At 45.7% G+C, this 20,465-nt stretch overlaps 1 protein-coding gene across 1 annotated transcript in view; it reads right to left on the bottom strand.

The window, feature by feature from the left end:
* The window catches only part of PRKD1 (protein kinase D1), a 929,258-nt gene that overhangs the window by 14,309 nt on the left and 894,484 nt on the right, over positions 1-20,465 (bottom strand). The window contains exons 15-17 of the mRNA XM_086936991.1: positions 19,209-19,307; positions 18,217-18,484; positions 10,794-10,879 (exon numbers count right to left, since the gene is read on the bottom strand). Of these exons, the coding sequence (XP_086793117.1) occupies positions 10,794-10,879; positions 18,217-18,484; positions 19,209-19,307 (453 nt within the window). The remainder of the gene's footprint in view (positions 1-10,793; positions 10,880-18,216; positions 18,485-19,208; positions 19,308-20,465) is intronic.

Raw genomic sequence — 20,465 nt, 5'->3', positions numbered from 1 at the left:
GCCAAATTTTGGTTTTTGAAAGGATTTCGCAAATTAACACGAACCTCAAGTTGGTGTTAATTTGCGATTCCTTAACCTGAATTCGCAAATTAAAAAAGCTTCATACATGGCATTTAAGGAATCGCAAAATTGCGATTCCTTAAATGCTTAAGCAAAATAAGGATTCGCAATTTTTTGCGATTCCTTATTTTGCTAATTTCACATACATCCCAAAATATGCAAAATGCCTGTTTGCGATTCGTTAAGGCCGAAATTCGCAGAATTTCGGCCTGAACGAATCGCAAAATGCTTGCTACATCTAGGCCTGAGTCTATTGTCTCCAGTTCAAGGAGAAGTCGCCTCCAGAGCCCAGCCAAAGCAAAGAGACTCCAAGGATCAGCCGACTGACCTCCTGTTCGAAGCACAGAGACACAACTACTGAAAAAGCCTGCTAAAGGCGAGTAGTAGCCCGACCCCGGATCGCTGCTTCCCCTTGTCGTGCAGCAGTGGGACCAGGACCAGATCCTCTGAAGATGCACCCAGGCTCGGTGGACCCAAGAAAGTTGTCGGATTTAGCTTTGACTGCGACACTTGGACAACAGATATCCCAGTGAAGACTAGTCTGCTGCCAGGTCGGAGGGGACCTCAAGGGACATCGAGCTGTAGATCCAGGACGCCCCTCATCACCTATGTGGACTGAAAAGTCCCTGGAGGAAGACCCCTGTCGATAACATTGCATCCACAGGATCCTTGAGCATCTCAAGCATCCTGTATCCTCAGCATCAGGACCACTTCCATAGGAATCCATGGAACGAAGATAAAGTGACTGGAATTGCTGGAAGACTGCTTCTTTTGAGGAGATAAATGCTTCAGGGGGCCTTTCTGATCCATCTGACTGACTCCCTGCTACTGTTGTTTGCCCCAAGTAACTCTAACCAACCACATTACAACTTGGTTGACTCATACCAATTACCCCAAATCAATGAAATGTTGGCTACTATTTCTGGATTTAAATCTTTCACTAAGCTTGACCTAGCTGCGGCTTACCATCAGGTTGAAATGGCACCCAAATCTCTTTACTTGACAGCATTTCTGTCTCCTTAGGGGACATATCGGTACTGCTTTATGGCGTACCATCTTGCATTGGTGGTATCAGTGTTTCAGAGGCTTATGACCACTCTGCTCAAGGGCATTGATAATGTTTCATTATTCCAAGATGATGTTTTGATTCATGCAAGTGAACTTGTTGAACATAATAACATGACATGACAGGTCCTCATGGTCTTTGGTAAAGCTAGGGTTGTGCTCGAACGTGAGAAATTACAGTTTTTGAAGTCTTCTGTGGAATATCTGGAACACGTCATTTCAAGTGACAGAGTAAAACATAAACCAGGTTTGGTAGAGCCTATTTTGAGGCAACACCTCCTGGAGATAAGGTAGGGGTCAAATGTTTTCTTGACCTCTGTGAATTTTACTCACAATTTATTCCAGAGTTTGCCACTAGGGTCAGACCCTTTTCTAACTTATTAAAGGCCAAAACAGAATTCCAGTAGGATTCTGGGTATATGACTGTGTTTGCAGACATTAAGAAGCAGCTGACCAAGGTTACTGCTTCTAAACCGTACGGCCACAATATTAAATGTTGTTTAACTGTAGATGGTAGCAAATTGTTGGTGCAGGTTTAACACAGAAGCCCAGTGAACAGGAGGTCACAATTGACTTTGCTTCTAAAGTTCTCAAGGGAAGCCGAAATTCATTATTCGATCATAGAGAAGGAACTTTTTGCCTGCAGGTGGGCCATCGAGAAGTTTATAAGTTCTCTGTGGCAGAGGCATTTTGTTCTACACACGGATCTGTTAAAAACTGTTAGTTTCCATCCAACATTGTACCAAAGTCAAGAGCAGTACTCGAAGGATTACCAGACGCTCAGGTAGGTTGATAAGTTTCAATTTTGAGGTTGCTCACATATAGGGGGTAGGAATGTGAGAGCTGAATATTTGTCTAGATATCTGATCAAGGGTAATGATGAAGAGAATGACATGCATGAGGCTGAAAGTTGTTTAATTGCTGCATTTGGTGTAGAAAATGCTAGCCATTTCTCTGAAGTGGAATAGAAAATTGCTACAACTAATGACATGGCTTTGAGTACTGTGATGAAGCGTGTCAGAGAAGGCTGGCCACAGGAGAGGTCGTTGGATTTTAGTATTTAACCAATCTTCAAGATTTCTGAAGAGTGGACCATAGAAGATGGCTTACTTGTGAGTGTTCATAAATTAATACTTCCCCTACATCTTAGACACTTGAATCTAAAAAAACTTATGAGGGGCACCTGGATGCTACGTTAACTAAACAGAGAGTATGCATGTCACATTCGTGACCTCAAATGGATAGTGAGATTGATTTATTAGTTAAAGGGTGTCCAGTGTGTGCCACTTGAGATACGGGACTTAAAACATCTACTCCACTGTTGTTGCAGATAGATTGTCTATCTGGACCCAAGAAGACATTGGGAATTGATTTAGTTGGGCCGTTTAGTGCTCTGCTTCACAATTCTTGCTATGCTTTGGTCCTTATGGATTACTACTCTAAATGGCCTCATGTTAAATTTATAGGTGACCCTAACTATCTGCGGTGGCATTTCTTAAAGACGTCTTCATGAGTGATGGCTTTCCAGTGGAGCTGATTTCGGACAATCGGGTACAGTTTGTATTGGTGGAAGCAGAAGACGTTTTAAAAGAGAGTTCCATTAAACATCTCAAGAGTTCACTGTGTCAGCCCTGAATGGTCTAGTAGAACGCTTTGAGCATGTCTTAGAAGAGTGTATACGGTGGGTGTTAGCTAATAAATGTGTCATTAGTGCTGCTGCCCAAACTGTATAGAACCACACCTCATTCGAACACAAGAGTCTCCCCGTTTGAGTCTCTTAAAGGCAGAAAACCTAATACCCAATTTAGACCTTTTTGAATGTCAAAACTATTTAAGAGCCAGTCATCCATTGAGGATTGTGTTGTAATGTTAAAAAGCACAAAATACGCAAATGTTTTATTATGATGTCAAAAAAGTGTTAAAAACATTCTATTTGGGGGGGGGGGGGCATGGCCTAGCGGTCCAACATGTTGACATGCTTTAGGCGAGCTCCAGCAGCCATAGACAACATCCTGACAGATTACTGGCCAATTCCCCCTTCTCGGTCTTGCCTAGGCTCGGGGAGACAGGCGGCACTACGAGACACGGCACACAAAGTGATGAGCACAACAGGGCGGCACTTGTAAACAGGCTCTGAGATGCCAGGCCCTGCAGCCTGCTGCCCTGTGGGTGTCAGCAGCCTTGCCGGGCTGCAAGGACGTTTCTTAGCCTAATGTTACAGGGAAGCCTAGGAGGCCCTGGGCGGGGGCTGACTGTCCGATTGGGACTGGTGGCCTCGCTTTGTGCTGTGCTGTCGGGCCCCTGCTGTTGGAGAGCCGGGCTCTGGTCTCCAGGCTGAACCGGCTGAACTGTGATTCGGTGGTCCTAGTGGGCGTGGCGGCAGCTGAGTGTTGGGCCGGCTCGTTTGCCTGGCCAGAAGCCCGAGTGCGTCTGCGGTGGCAGTGCTGGAAGTCCAGGGAGTGGAACAATGGAGGGTGTCTACAGTCTGCATATTTCAGGCCAGGTCCCAGTGCAGTTTGCAGTCGGGATTGGTCCCCCTGGTCCACACCCTATATTGTGAGAGATGACGATCCCCCCCTCTCAGATCATTGGCTAGCTGAGCACCTCCCGGCCTAGCGAGCCACATACATCCTTAGCAGTCCACATCATCATCGAAGAATAACTACCACAGACGGCGAGGGGCCACGGGTAAATGTATTTCATCTTGAGGACCCCTTGTATACAGAGCCCTATTGATGACTATAAATAAACCTACAGGTGGAACCCGAGGCGCTACACCAGATAATGCAACTTTGTTGGCTGCTATTACCTAGTCCAGAGACGTGCTAGATGCCAAGATTAGGGCGGTGGTGTTGGATGTAGCGCTGCTGCGCCAGAATCACCGTAATGCAGTGAAGTGTATTACTGAAGCCGAAACCCGGGTCTCTAGTGTCGAGGATATAGTCACTAAGCTCCAAGGGTTCGGAAAAAAATAGATGTTCCTAGATCTGGAAGTTTAGTAACTAGAAAAATACTTAACCTAACTGTAATGCACTTGACCTCTGTGAGCAAATGCAACAAATTAACAAGATTGAAAGACATTTTTATTGCTCCTTCACTTTGTGAGCAATAAAGATGCCTTTAAATCTTGCCACATTTGCTCTGCATTCAGAGACAAAGGTCAACAGTCAATATGTCTTCCTACCCGCAAGAAAGGGCGAGTAGGGCCTAAAAATAGTTTGCCCAAATAAAATCTGTCTTGCAAATGCGAGTGGGCAAATGGATTTTTCGAGCACTGGCTCCAAGAGAAAGTCAATACCCTCAAGACATTAACTAAGGGGCTATCGAAACGTGTGGATGATGCTGTAGAGTGGGCCTTCAGAAATAACCTCTGCTCTTTGGGCTTTCCAGAGGGCTTTGAGGGAGAGGATATAGGTAAGTTCCCCCCCTCTGGATTACTAGGTGGATTCCACCGGATGCTCTCTCCTCCTGCTTTATTATCGAACGTTCTCACAGGGCTTGGTAAAGAAGCCCCCTCCGAATGCCCAACCATGGCCTGTCATTGCCAAGATCCTCAATTTCCATGACAGGGATACCATCCTTAAATTGACAAGTGCTCAAGAAAATCTCCCATTAGAATCTCACCGCATTATGATCTTTTCAGAGTACACCATAATGGTTCAACAGCAGGGCCATTCCTTTAGGGCTGCGAAGGCCTGCCACCAATATCTTAAAATTTCCTACATGCTCGTATTTCCAACCCGTCTGCTTGTGATTTACAACTCTCGCTGGCTATTCTTTGACACCCCAAAGAAGGTTTTTGCCTTGACAGACTAAGTGATACCTGTAAAGCCTCATACACTGCCACGTCCTGTCTCGGATTCATCCCCCAGCGACCCATGCCAGCAACAGACTAAGCCTAAAGAGTAGCGTCATCACAGACCTCGATCTTCATGGCATTCAAGGCCCAGAATTGAGGAACTTGCAGACACCCCGCAAAGTGTAGGGGTCAGATGCATGGCCTGCTGCGCTGGGACGATCTCCATTGCCGAGATAGAAGACACTATGTTTAAGCCTGAACATTCCGTATGATGGCACACTACATTGGCTGCAGTTCTGAATAGCTTTTCGAACCGAAGCGGAAAAGTTGCATCCGAATCCAGTGGCGGAAAAAAACAATCTAAGGATGGAGCCGATGCCCATGCGCACTATCATCCAAGAGGAGTCACCTATCTCGTGACTACAAAGACTTCTTCCAAGACGACAACAACATGCAATCATCTGAGCCCAACACCAGGTGGGGATCTAATGCCAAGTGTAAAATCTGCAGCTCATATGCCTCGAAGATGATGTTTCCTAAGCCAGGACGCCCCCCAGATCTTCATTCCTCATATCATCCAATCTCCCTCTTGAATATAGCGGCCACGTTGTTGGTGGAGGCCCTAGCCAATAGATTGATGCTCATGTGGCGGACCTGGTGCATCCTGATCAGGCCGGCTTCATGCCTTATCGTGCTATGTGTCACAAAATCCATTGGGCTCACAACGCTATAGCCACTGTGAATCGCCTGGAACATGGAGCAGTCTTACTCTTAGCAGATATAGATAAGACATTTGACTCCGTTGGTTGGCCCTACTCATTTGCACTTATGCGACAACTTAATATGGGCCCTCGTTTTCTTTCCTACATTCAGTTGCTATACACAGACCTGACGGCTTCTGTGCTTTTGGCAGGCTTGGTCTCTTCCCCCTACCCATCAGACACGGTACCAGGAAGGATTTCCCCCTGTCCCCTCTCTAATTTGCATTGGTCTTTGAGCAATAGGCAGCATGGGTTAGAATAGATGCCTTAGTCCACAGCTTCGAATGGTTGTTGGAAGTCTCAGACCATATTGCGCTATATGCCGATGATGCCCTATTCTTCCTCACTGACCAATTCACACATTCCCCTCCAGGATCCTACGAATGATGAAGGTGTTTGGGGAGACATCTGGAACATATATGAACATCAGCAAGTCTATATTATGGCTGCTGCAGAGGTCGGTGGACGTTAGCGCGTAGCCGCGGAGTTGTCCCTGGCAGTGGACCGCCTTTATTACCGGGACGTCTTCTTGTCAAGCAGTCAGTCGGATCTCCTGGAATTGCAATCTGGCACCCTTGATGGAACATGCGAGGACTGAGGTTAGATTGTGGTTTCATTTGTCTGTGTCCCTCTGCGGCTGCTCTGCCATCTTCAAGATGGTATCCCTTACCGCCTCCTTGATTACCTGCAGAACTACCCCTGTTTAATTCCTCATGTGTTGTTTTGACAGATCAATGCATTAGTGGGTCAGTTTCTGTGTGGGGGGGGGGGGGGTGCCGGGAGGCTCTACAAATATGCTTTCAATCTACGTACTGTGGGGATATCGCAGCCGCAGATGCCCAAGCTTACCATGCAGCCTCACATTTGCAGGTGCTTAATTAATGCTGGTACAGCCCCAGAGACAACCCGGTATATGCAGTTGAACGCTGAGTGATGGGAGAGCTATCCCTTTACAAGCATCTACATAGTAGATTAGAAGTAAGTTCTCTTCTCCCAGCAGTGAGGGTGGTGATTCTGGTGCAGAGACAGTCCATTTGCAGGTTGGGGTGGTGAGGTCGTCCTACGCAGGAGACCCCGCTGTGGTGGACAGACTTATTCCCCATCTAGCAGGTCTGCAGGGACCACATTGGCATTTCTTCTTTGGGAGAAGTGATGTAATGTAATGTAATGTAAAAATTACTTATAAAGCGCGGCATTCACCGGACGGTTTCTTGGCGCTGATAACTTGTTTGGTAGAGGCAGAGGGCGGGAGGGGGAAGGCTTATGTGTAGATGCTACGGAAGAGATGAGTTTTTAGGAGAGACCTAAAGTGAAGTTAGGAAGGAGAGAGTCTCAGTTCCAGCAGAAGGGAGTTCCAGAATGAAGGTGCCAGAAAGGAGAATCTGATGCACAGCTTATCCTTAAATTGTTCCAGGAACTCCTACAAGGCAGTCATGCCCTAACCCTATACATCAACAGTCTTTCAGCCCTTCCAGATTTTAACCCGTTGGAGGGCAAACTCCTAATGGGGGACCTTGGTGGCCATAAAATAACAATGATCTACCAATCTTTAATTACAAATAGCACCACCACATTTGGTGCCCTTCAGGCGGCGCGGCAGAGGGATCAGGGGAATATTGAAGATGATCATTGGGTGGAGGCTTTGTAGTCCCTGTGAGGGGCTGCAATATCCTCTCACCTGCAACTGATTCAATTTAAATATTTACATTGTGCTTACTTCACCCAACATAAGCTCTGGAGAACGAGACTTATTAATTTCCCCACCTGTCTGGAGTGTGGTGACGGTACCATTTTGCATGCAGTGTGAGCCTGTGGGCCTCTTGCTCGGTTCTGGAGGGGGGTTGTGGCGTGCCTGGCCAAGGATCTGGTTTGGGATATTTCCATGTCGCCCAAACTGCATTTGGTACATAGCACTGAGGAGATAGGTGGCAACAGATCCAAACGTCACTTGTTATTTCTTGGTATTACCCTTGCTGAGCGAGACATCGCCAGACATTGGAGGGCTGAGACTAAGCCCTTCTTGGGCATCCGGAAGAAGGGTATGGACTTCTGTATAGGCCTAGAGGTACCTGTATTTAGGGCGAGGGGATGCCTCACAGAAACATCCTAAAATTTGGTAGCGGTGGGCAGACTACAGTGGCTGGTTTCTTGAGCCGATTACCTTTATGGACATCCATTTAGAGATTGAGATTTGGCAATATGGCGGCGACACACGTACTGCTTCATAATTCAGGTGTACGGTGGACTGTGGGCTGTGGGCTGGGTGGGCATGAGGGGCACTGGGGGTTATAGCACATATAGTTACGCTTTTAAATTGTATTTCTCTTGCTTTATTTGCACCACTGCTTGGTCTAAGCACAGGAAATAATGCCATTAAGGACCAATTGTATAAATATCCTGTCCTCCTAGGATATATCGTGACAGAAAATCCAATAAAATGTGTTGTGAAACCTAAACATCGCATTTGTGGTGGGAGACTGGGTGTGCATTAGAACTTCGGGATTTGTTAAAAAAGGTGACCGAAAGTTCTCTGATCCAGCAGTCATAGGCAATGTATGTGATAATCCTGTAATAGTAATGGGACTCAACCGGTGGAACACTGCCAAGGTGGTCAAAGTCCCTGGGAGCTCACAGGAAAGGTGTTCAATTAGAGATCAATCTAAATACAAAAATCAAAATCAAAATGATATGTTATCAGATAAACACATTTTGCCAAATGGAGGTTGGGCCAGCAATGTCACGCGTCCACGGATTGGTGCTCTTCCAGGGTCACCTGTGCAAAGGAGTGTGTGGTCCCGTAGAGCACCACTGAGGGTCCTCTAGGCACTAAGAGCATTATTAGCAGTGTTTGTATGTAAAGTATCTCAGTATTTTTGTAGTAAAATGTAATGTGATAACTTACATCCGTGTCCTATTTTTTTAATGTCTCCCCGTCATCTTGTTTTGATAGGCAGGTATATTGTTTTACCATCATATTTAATGTTTCTTTCATCGAGGTGTTAATCTCGTACTATCATTTGTAAAGAAAAAAGAAATAAGAAAACTCAATGGAGTATTCAAGTTGCATTAAGCATATGTTTGCATTACAGGGACGTGTGTGGTATGCTCTTCGGTGGCAGTGCTCTATTGTAGAATGTATTGGCGTAGGAGGGCTTTTTGGTATGTTGGGGAAGAGGTTTTGTCACTTGAGCGATGTGTCTCACCTGGCACGGCTTGGGGTGATTTCCATTGTGATTACTTACCAATAAATCTGCACCTTGAAATGCCCGTGTGTGGAAACTAGCTTGTTTTACATGTCCTGTAGATAAGTCCATTATCTGTCCTGATACATCAGGACATTGCCAATGGATGATGTATTTTGGTACTAATAGACCAGGGCATTTTCAGTGATCAAAGCATTATTAGAACATTGAAATGTTGGGAGCTCCATTGAAGACAATGGCGGGCTCCATGCTGCTACCGGCCGGCTCGGGCCTTTAACGCGGGAGCCGGCCTTTACTAGCTGGTATAGCCCGCGGAGGGCTATACGGCTATAGTAGTACTGATAGAGGAAGACGTTATCTGTACTGATAGGCAACTGACTTTCTTATATGGTAGTGTGTTACCTTTACTGATAAATGAGGGCATTGCCCATAGATAAAATGCAAGGGCATTATTTTTACTATAAGACAGGATGGGGGCTTTTTAATAGAACAGGGTAGTGTATGTAATAATATATGAAGGCATCAGTATTGATAGAGGAGGGTGTGATCAAGGAGGACATTATCTGTACGGATTGGCGAGGGTACTGCCTATATATTAGGACATTTTTCTTGCTGATACATTAAGACATTTCCTATAGAGGAAGGTACTACCTATAGATTAAGGCCTTATCTGTAATGATGCACGAAGACCATGTTTACAGATGAGAGAATTTTCTGTACTGATAGATGAGGGCATTATTTGTATTCACAGATGAAAGCATTATTTGTATTCACAGATGAGGGCATTATCCGTACTGATAGATGAGGGCATTGTTTGTATTCATAGATGAGGGCATTATACGTACTGATAGATGAGGGCATTATCCGTACTGATAGATGAGGGCATTGTTTGTATTCATAGCTGAGGGCATCATCCGTACTGCTAGATGAGGACATTATTTGTATTCACAGTTGAGGGCATTATCTGTACTGCTAGATGAGGGCATTATCCGTACTGATAGCTGAGGGAATTTTCCGTACTGATAGATCAGGGCATTATCCGTACTGATAGATGAGGGTATTATCCATACCGATAGATGAGGGCATTATTCATACTGATAGATGAGGGCATTATCTGTACTGATAGATGAGGGCATTATCTGTACTGATAGATGAGGGCATTATCCGTACGGATAGATGAGGGCATTATCCGTACTGATAGATGAGGGCATTATCCATACTGATAGATAAGGGCATTATCTGTACTGATAGATGAGGGCATTATCTGTACTGATAGATGAGGGCATTATCCGTACGGATAGATGAGGGCATTATCTGTACTGATAGATGAGGGCATTATCCATACTGATAGATAAGGGCATTATCTGTACTGATAGATGAGGGCATTATCCGTACTGATAGATGAGGGCATTATCCGTACTGATAAATGAGGGCATTATCCGTACTGATAGATGAGGGCATTGTTTGTATTCATAGCTGAGGGCATACTCTGTACTGATGGGTGAGGGCATTGTTTTTATTCCTAGCTGAGGGCATTATCCGTACTGATGGGTGAGGGCATTGTTTGTATTCATAGATGAGGGCATTATATGTACTGATGGATGAGGGAATCGACTACAGATGAGCGTATTATCTACACTATTGGACAAAGGTCTCATTTGTACTGATCAATGACAGCATTACCTATATATAGATGAAGGCATAGTCTGTACTGATGAGATAAAGACACTACCTATTTTGGTAAAAGAGAGTATTGTCTTTAGTAGCACTTGAGGGCTTTGCTTGTGGGCGAAGGCGTAGCCCTGTATTGTGGGATGAACATCAACATTGACTGTATCTTATCACATGATAGTTTTTTTAAAACCTGTACCTACAAGGCATTAACTAGTCGAACGAAAGGCTCACCTGTAACCAGGGGTGGCTGAGTGTCTTGTCCACACTATAACGCTTCCTCATTTTCACTTGCAACAAATTGTTGATGAGGTCAATAGCTAAAAAACAAAAAAACATATGTTTGTTACTGCCACTCACAAAGACTGGCCGGCATTCGGCCTAGAATAGGAAACATACAGGCAACCTACCATAGGGTAACATTATAGCCGGTATCAAAATGCTGCAACCCTCTAATACAAGGGGGAATTACACCCCGTAATTGGAGAGACAATGTCACCCCAACCATCATATGGTGGCATTACTGTCCAGCACGGACAGGGTTAAATTGAGCAGATCCATCTTGATCCAACATGGGCTCTGACAACCTGGAATCTGTTTTGCAGTCTGTGGTTACAAGCTGGAGCCTGTGGTCCACCATTAACCCAAAGTCAATGTATTCTCACTATTTAACACTGGAGCTTTAATTCAAGTTTCTTTTCAACTGCTATCAATGCGTTTCAACATTTTATCTGCACATCCTACCCTCATCTCCTTATTCTGGCCCTCTATCTGTACATTCCAGCTATTTAGCTGCACAGTCCAACCCTTTATCTTCATATTTTAAATGTTTACCTGTGGATGCTAACCCTAACATTGTAAACATGTATATATGTACTTTCCAAATCTTTATCAGAAGCATGTTCCATCACTTACCCACACCTCTGTTTACACGTTTGAATCCCTTATCTACACATTTCAACCATTTTCTCCATATTCTGACCCTATGTGCGTACGTTCCAGCCCTTTATCTGTACATTCCAACCCTTTCCACATTTTAAACATTTAACTGTGGATGTTAACCCTATCATTCTAAACATTTAAGAATAATCATCAACTCTTTATCGGCAGTACATTCCAACCCATATTCCCACACCTGGACTTCTAGCTGCACATTCCAGTCCTTTATCTGCACATTCAAACCCTTTATCTGCATATTTTAAATGTTTACCTGTGGGTTCTAACCCTAGCTTTGTAAATATGTATATGTACTTTCCGAACCTTTATCAGAAGCATGTTCCACACCTCTGTCTGCTTTTTTGAATCCTTTATCCGCACATTCCAACCATTTTCTCCATATTCTGACCCTATATAGGTACATTCCAGCCCATTTATCGGTACATTTGGCTCTTTGCACATTTTACACATTCTGATCCTTTTTCCGAGTATTCTTTCTTTATATCTTATTCAAATCTTTTATCAATACACTCTAGTTCCTTTTCTTTACATTTTAACCCTTCATCTGTGAACTATACGACATTTTCTTTGCATTATAACCCTCTACCTTTGAATTCTAACAAATTATCTGTGCATTATGTCCCTTTATGGGTACATTCTAACACTATAGTTATACATTTTAACTTTTTATGTATTCTTTCCAATCTATCTGCTGTATAGTCTAACATTTTATCTGTATATTCAAAACCTTTAGCTCTTTATTCTAACCATTTGTTCTCTCATTCTATAATTCTAACTGTTTATCTACACATTTGAATCTCTCATCTGTGAACTGCAACCAGTTGTACATTCTAGCTCCTTGTCATTACTAAGCGTGGGCGAAATTTTAAATATGCTGGTGTACTTCGCATAATTTCGTGTTACGACCTGACATTATGCCACGTCATGTAACGATGGATTAAACCCAGATCTGTGACTGGGGGAGAACGTTTTGCCATTGTGCAACATTCCATCCATCATCTTTCGCTGAGGCTCGGTGTGGTCCCGCATACCTGGAAGCAGGCGATGGTGATTCCCTTGCTCAAAAAACCTGGTCTAGATCCGAAGGCCCCGGTCAATTATAGGCCCATCTCGCTGCTGCCGGCCCTCACGAAGATTCTGGAAAAGCACGTCCAAGGCGTGCTCTCCAACTTTCTTGAATCTAATGAGATCCTGCACGCCACCCAATCGGGCTTTCGTCCCCATCTCAGTACTGAGACAGCGCTCCTGGAGGTCTCGGAAACCATTAAAGGGGTTCTGGACTCTGGGGGCAAAGTCATGCTGGTGATGTTAGACCTGTCGGCGGCGTTCGACACCGTTCCCCATGATGGTCTTCTCGCTAGACTTTTCGAGATAGGCCTACGGGGGACGGTGTTCGACTGGTTTTCCTCTTTCCTAGCCGGCCGCCGGCAGTCGATCTGGGCCCCGCCTGATTCCGCCGTGATGCCGCCTCTGGGAGTCGGGGTCCCTCAGGGCTCTATTTTGAGCCCGACCCTCTTTAACATCATTATGACCCCATTGGCGGCGTTGGTGGAGGCGCATGGTGCCCAGATCGTATCCTATGCGGACGACACCCAGCTCCTCTTCTCTTGTAAGAGAGGAGGTGACTTTGATGGGGAGAGTATTCGGGATTGCCTTGGGGCTGTTTTTCACTGGTTCCATCTAAACAGCCTTAAGTGCAATTCCGACAAATCCGAAGTACTCTTCTTTGGGTGCGACACAGAGCCAGATTGGCAGACCTGGTGGCCACGGGATATGTTCCCTCCGTCCTGCTCCTCTCAGGTTGCTAAGAATCTGGGGGTGAAGATGGATAACAGGCTTACCTTGAAATCCCAGATCCTGGGGGTGTCGGGCATTTGCTTTGGCATCCTCAGGATGCTGCGGAGGTTCCTTCCTCTGTTATCCGTGGAACATAGGACGCTGACAGTCCAGGCTCTGATTGGGTCCAGGTTGGATTATTCCAACGTTCTTTACCTGGGCCTTCCAGAGTACTTGCTGCAGCGGCTTCAAGTGGTACAGAACGCCGCTGCCAGGGCAATCTTTGGCCTCAGTAGGCGCTCCAGGGCCTCGGGCTTGTTGGCAACTTTACACTGGCTTCCTATCCGCAAGAGGATCGCCTTTAAGGCGCTGACCCTGGCCTACAAAGCTCTCCACAAGGAGGGAGCCAAGTACCTCCAAAAGAGACTGGTCTTTTATCATCCGACCAGGTCTCTGAGGTCGGAAGCCCTGCACCTTGCTGTTGTCCCCCGGGTAAAGAAAGCGCGCCTCGGAGGCCGCTCCTTTGGACTGCTGGCTTCTCAGCTATGGAACTCTTTACCACTGGCCCTGCGGGGAGCCACCAGCCTACTGGCTTTTAGGAAAGGCCTTAAAACTTGGCTGTTCACTCAGTAGCCGGTCTTCCGTGAATCTCTGGCCCACTCTTCTGTTAGTTTTTTATCTGGTGTTATGTTTGTATGTTGCAGTTTTGTCTCTTTCTCTAATAAAGCGCCGGGACACTCTTTTTGAGTAGCCGCGCGCTATAGAAATAAACAAATAACATAACATAACATAACATCTTGTTTGTTTTGCTGTTCACCCTATGTGGGAAGGGTATGCCCAGACGTGGGTCCCGTGCTCACTAGGCCACTGGAGTCAAGCTATCCTGGCTGAATGCGGCTGATAGCCAGAAACCGGTCCTAGGATGCTTGATTCCGGTCCAGGAAAGACATAGCTTGGCAGCTCGGGCTGGACTGTTCCCATGAGGCACAGGGTCAAGATTGATTTGCATATGGCCATGTCTGAACTGGGGTGGCTTGGTGAGCAAAATAACGATGGATTAAACCCAGATCTGTGATTGGGGGTGAATGTTTTGCCATTGTGCAACATTCCATCCATCATCTTGTTTGTTTTGCTGTTCACCCTATGTGGGAAGGGTATGCCCAGACGTGGGTCCCGTGCTCACTAGGCCACTGGAGTCAAGCTATCCTGGCTGAATGCGGCTGATAGCCAGAAACCGGTCCTAGGATGCTTGATTCCGGTCCAGGAAAGACATAGCTTGGCAGCTCGGGCTGGACTGTTCCCATGAGGCACAGGGTCAAGATTGATTTGCATATGGCCATGTCTGAACTGGGGTGGCTTGGTGAGCAAAATAACAATGGATTAAACCCAGATCTGTGACTGGGGGTGAATGTTTTGCCATTGTGCAACATTCCATCCATCATCTTGTTTGTTTTGCTGTTCACCCTATGTGGGAAGGGTATGCCCAGACGTGGGTCCCGTGCTCACTAGGCCACTGGAGTCAAGCTATCCTGGCTGAATGCGGCTGATAGCCAGAAACCGGTCCTAGGATACTTGATTCCGGTCCAGGAAAGACATAGCTTGGCAGCTCGGGCTGGACTGTTCCCATGAGGCACAGGGTCAAGATTGATTTGCATATGGCCATGTCTGAACTGGGGTGGCTTGGTGAGCAAAATAACGATGGATTAAACCCAGATCTGTGACTTGGGGTGAATGTTTTGCCATTGTGCAACATTCCATCCATCATCTTGTTTGTTTTGCTGTTCACCCTATGTGGGAAGGGTAGGCCCAGACGTAGGTCCCGTGCTCACTAAGCCACTGGAGTCAAGCTATCCTGGCTGAAGATGACTGATAGCCGGAAACCGGTCCTAGGATGCTTGATTCCGGTCCAGGGAAGACATGGCTTGGCATCTCGGGCTGGACTGTTCCCATGAGGCACAGGGTCAAGACTGATTTGCATATGGCCATGTCTGAACTGGGGTGGCTTGGTGAGCAAAATAACGATGGATTAAACCCATATCTGTGACTGGGGGTGAATGTTTTGCCATTGTGCAACATTCAATCCATCATCTTGTTTGTTTTGCTGTTCACCCTATGTGGAAAGGGTATGCCCAGACGTGGGTCCCGTACTCACTAGGTCACTGGAGTCAAGCTATCCTGGCTGAATGCGGCTGATAGCCAGAAACCGGTCCTAGGATGCTTGATTCCGGTCCAGGAAAGACATAGCTTGGCAGCTCGGGCTGGACTGTTCCCATGAGGCACAGGGTCAAGACTGATTTGCATATGGCCATGTCTGAACTGGGGTGGCTTGGTGAGCAAAATAACAATGGATTAAAACCAGATCTGTGACTGGGGTTGAATGTTTTGCCATTGTGCAACATTCCGTCCATCATCTTGTTTGTTTTGCTGTTCACCCTAGGTGGGAAGGGTATGCCCAGATGTGGGTCCCGTGCTCACTAAGCCACTGGAGTCAAGCTATCCTGGCTGAAGACGGCTGATAGCCAGAAACCGGTCCTAGGATGCTTGATTCAGGTCCAGGGAAGAAATGGCTTGGCAGCTCGGGCTGGACTGTTCCCATGAGGCACAGGGTCAAGACTAATTTGCATATGGCCATGTCGGAACTGGGGTGACTTGGTGAGCAAAATAACAATGGATTAAACCCAGATCTGTGACTGGGGGTGAATGTTTTGACATTGTGCAACATTCCATCCATCATCCTGTTTGTTTTGCACGTCATGTAATTAAGCATTGTTTGTGGCAAAATTTTACTGCAAGTGCGTGAGAATAACATGAACGGTCAGAACGCAAGTGACCGCTGCTCGCATACTTGTTTTTTTTCTACTGTCTTTTACCGCAAGATGTGTCCTAACGACAAGAATTGTTGTGAAGATGTACTATTTCATGAATTAATATAGCCCTAAATTACGGATTTACATTTCACGTAAGTACAAGTAATTTTGCATAATTTTGCTGAAATTCCACGTAATTGCATGAAAGCAAATTCATTTTACACACTGCTAGTCAGTACTCTTCGATGCACTTGCAGTACATTCTAGCCCTCTATCTGTACGCTCTACTGCATGAACTCTGAATGCTAACCTTTTATTGGTACATTGTAATCTATGAACTGTACATCCTATCCCTTTATTAGTGCATTTGAATGCATGAACTATAGATTGTAACCCTTTATCTGTACATTCTAGTGCATGAACTGTACATTCTGTCCTTTTATCTGTACATTTGAATGCATGATTTATATATTGTAACCCCTTATCTGTACATTCCAGTGCATGTAGCTGTACATTTTAGAGCATGAACTGTACATCCTGTCCTTTTATCTGTATATTCTAAAACTCAAACTGTGCATTCTAACCCTCTTTCTGTACATTCTAATGCAGGAGCTGTACGTTTTAGCCTTTTAGCAGTACATTCTGGTGCATGAACTTTACATCCTAACCCTTTATTTGTAAATTCTAATAAATGATCTCCTAACACTTCACCTATTGTAACATTGCAACTTCACATCAAAGCAGAGATCTTTGACGGTGGGACAGTGCATGACTGCAGTCTAATACTGTCTAAGTATATTCTAAAGTAGCACTCTGTATTTTAACCATCTATCAGTGTGCCTGACCCATAATTAGCTCATTCTCATACTCACTGTATTCTAACCCTTTACCAGTACCTTATAATCATTTATCATAGCCTTCTAAACTCTGCATCAGTACTTTTAACTCAGTATCAGTACATGTTGTCCTTGTATCAGCACCTTCAAAATGGTTACCAGATGACTTATGTCATGTAGGACTCGATGCTCCAGTGCTGTGCTTTCACTTAACAACTAATGGATTCTGGGAGATGTAGTCCTAGTGTGCTTGGTTGTTCCAATTGAACAAACACCTGAATACAATACTTTGTAAAAGAAAAGCTTAGTGCTAGAGCATTGTGTCCCTGTTGACATAAAATCATCTGGTAACCTTATGTTAATACATCTCATTCTGTATCAGTGCCATATAACCTTGTACCAGCACCTTAAACACCCACTATGTCTTGCTCTAGAAAGGTTCCATATTAACCTGCATCAGTAAAGCTTGTAGGAGCGCCTTCCTCCCCTGCACTGGTCTGTCCCATTGGCTGATGCTCGTTGCCACCTTCTGCAATGGTTTCGAGCATCTCCCTAGAACTTCAGGTTCCAACGATATTACTGTTACAATGTGCAGCCTTCGGACACAAAGTTTACATCACTGACAAATATGGATCAAGTAGGTGACCCCAGTTTTTTGGGTACCACTGCCAACTTCTGACCCAACCATAAGTACGAAAATGATGGTACCACCAGGGCACTCATTATGGTTGGTAGTCAACTCATGTTTTTGTGGGGTGTCTCAGTGCCACACTCCACTTTCACTTGCGACCACACTTGCTGCCCCGTATCGGTGTACAGCATATTTTCACCCAAAAGAACTACAGCAGTACATGGCAAGATTTAAACAAAAGATTCTGTGCTATGCAACTGACACTAACATAACTTTAGGGTAAGCTAAGGCACGTCAAATTCACATACAATGATTTTATTGGAGATTGTTTGTATATTTGTTGATCACTCTGGCTAGGTTTAACTTTCCACTAGAGTAAGGAGGCAAGAAGGAAGGCCAGGCATGAAAGCCAGGCATGGAGGTCAGGCATGAAGGTCAGGCAGGGAGGCCAGGCATGAAGGCCAGGCATGAAGGCCAGGCATGGAGGCCAGGCATAAAGGCCAGGCATAAAGGACAAGCATGGGGTCCAGGCATGGAGGCCAGGCAAGGAGGTCAGGCATGGAGGTCCAGCATGAAGGTCAGGCATGTAGGCCAGGCATCCTCCATTGATATCTAGAAGAGGCTGGCAGTTGCGCAAGGATTTAGCCTACCGTCCTGCGATGTGTCCTTCCACGGGTTTGGTGGGTACATGAAGGCAGCGTTTTGGATCTGGTCATGGATGTCCTCATCCTCATTGAAGGGGAAGGTCCCACTCAGACTGACGTAGATAATGACTCCGACGGACCACATGTCCAAAGAACGGTTGTAGCCGCGATTGCGAAGAACCTCGGGTGCCAGGTAGGCTGGAGTTCCCACAACCGAACGGCGGAAGGACTTCTCCCCAATGATGCGGGCGAAGCCGAAGTCACAGAGCTTGACCTGCATGGGAGCAGAAGTCAAAATAGTCAAACATCATGTGCCTAAAACTGTGTCTAATTTTATGATTGCTTAGGAAATAAATCTAAAAACACATACATTTTTCTGAATATTACTGTCTTTTAAGTCAAAAAATTAGGTCATGGCGGACTATAACGACAAGAGACAACTGTTTGTGAACAAATCGAGACCTGGGCTCGGATCAACCTCTCGTCAACCTTTTATTAGATACAATCCCCATCCATACTGACCATACAGAGGCTCTTGCATGATAGGAAATCCAGTGCTTAGTTTGCAAAATAATTCCTAATGCCCATAGTTTTTGCGGGAAGCCCACGGCCAGTGTTGCAGAATGGGGAGGTTGCCAAATATCAAGACGTTCTAGTCTTGATTCCACATTATGCGTCCTTCATCTTCAACCATACTCTCCCAACCCCTTTATTTCACTCTTGCAGGTTAGTTGTCATCTCTGCTTTCTCCTTTTGTCTCTGTTTTGTCACCTTTCTCTTCTGCCTTTCTTACTTTTCTTTCTTCCTCCCTCTCGTTCAAATTCTGATCAACCACTGGCTCAAATTAAGAACTAAGAACTGTCCCAATTTCCCTGAAGGTCACTCCAAAATGACGATGATGACTGATGCAGAAACAACAGAGCACATTACAACTGACTGCACTCTTTAGGCAACAGTAGGCTTGAGTCAGACCCTCAAACTTTCTTGGTTTTACTCACCTGCGGAAACGGATCGGCTGACGCCAGCAGCACGTTTTCTGGCTTTAAATCACAGTGCACAATATTTTTGAAATGAAGATGCCTCAAGGCCACCAGGATCTGGGGAGAAACAAAGAAACAGTTTTTAAAAAGCTTTGGCAAAACCAATAAGTCTGGACTTAGTAAGCTGATGGAATAGTTATTTTTTTATTGCAAGCATTTGCCACACAAATAAAGTGAAAAAACATGCCACAGCCTAAAGAAGGTGGCCATATGCCTATACACAAATTTGAAATTAAAAAAAGAACCATTGGTTATAATATTAATAGAAGAGTGCAGGTGCTTTCTAAGCTGGCAGCCCTGGTGATCAGCCCAGCTGCAGCCTCCTGTGGTAAGGCACGTTGTGCAGATAGTGCCCATCTACCAGGAATACCCACCGACTGCAGTTGTTCTGCGAGGCAGGCTCCTTGATCACTCGCATCGCATCAGGACATCAGCACTATCCCGCCTAGCAGAACACCTGCGGTCCTAATTGAGCACACGGCAGCCGGTGCCTTGTTGGCAAGGTTGATTGACTTCCTTAACGAGCAAGGGCAGCGATAAGGGATACCCACTGCGAAAGATGACTGACACAGCACATGCTTCAGGTCTGTTAATGAGAGGGCGCGAAGGAGGGCTTGTCCCGATCAGAGTATTGGGGGGAGGTGGCGAGGGCTTGTGCCAAGTCATGCATGGAACCAGGAACAAGGGAGGAGGCACCACTGGTGCCTGTGCCAATGCATGCATGAGATTAGAACAGGAGGAGGAGCTGGCATCAGTCTATTGATGAGAGGTTGAGGGCCTGTGCAAACTCATGCATGGCACCAGGAGTGAGGGAGGAGCCAACACCAGTCTATTAATAACAGGGAGGGCCTCTGTCAACACATGCATGAGGCTAGTACCCTGGAAGGAGCTGGCATCAGTCTATTTATGAGAGGGTGGGGGCCTGTGCCAACTCATGCATGGCACCAGGAACAAGGGAGGGGCCAAAACTGGTCTATTAATAACAGGGAGGGCCTGTGCCAATGCCGGCATGAGACTTGTACCTAAGGAGAAGCTGCGATCAATCTATTAATGAGAGGGTGAGGGCCTGTGCCAACTCACGCACGGAACGAAGAACAAGAGAAGAGGCCAATGAGAGGAAGGATGGGGTGAGGAAGCATGGGACAAGGTTAGAGAGTTGAGCCTGTGCCAGTCTAATAACGAGACTCATGTAAATGAGGGAATGTGCCAACTCGT

Source organism: Lissotriton vulgaris, chromosome 9 (assembly GCF_964263255.1).
Source record: "Lissotriton vulgaris chromosome 9, aLisVul1.2, whole genome shotgun sequence".
Classification (NCBI taxonomy): domain Eukaryota; kingdom Metazoa; phylum Chordata; class Amphibia; order Caudata; family Salamandridae; genus Lissotriton; species Lissotriton vulgaris.
Note: the sequence above shows the minus strand (reverse complement) of the source record. Positions and strands in the feature narration are given on the sequence as shown.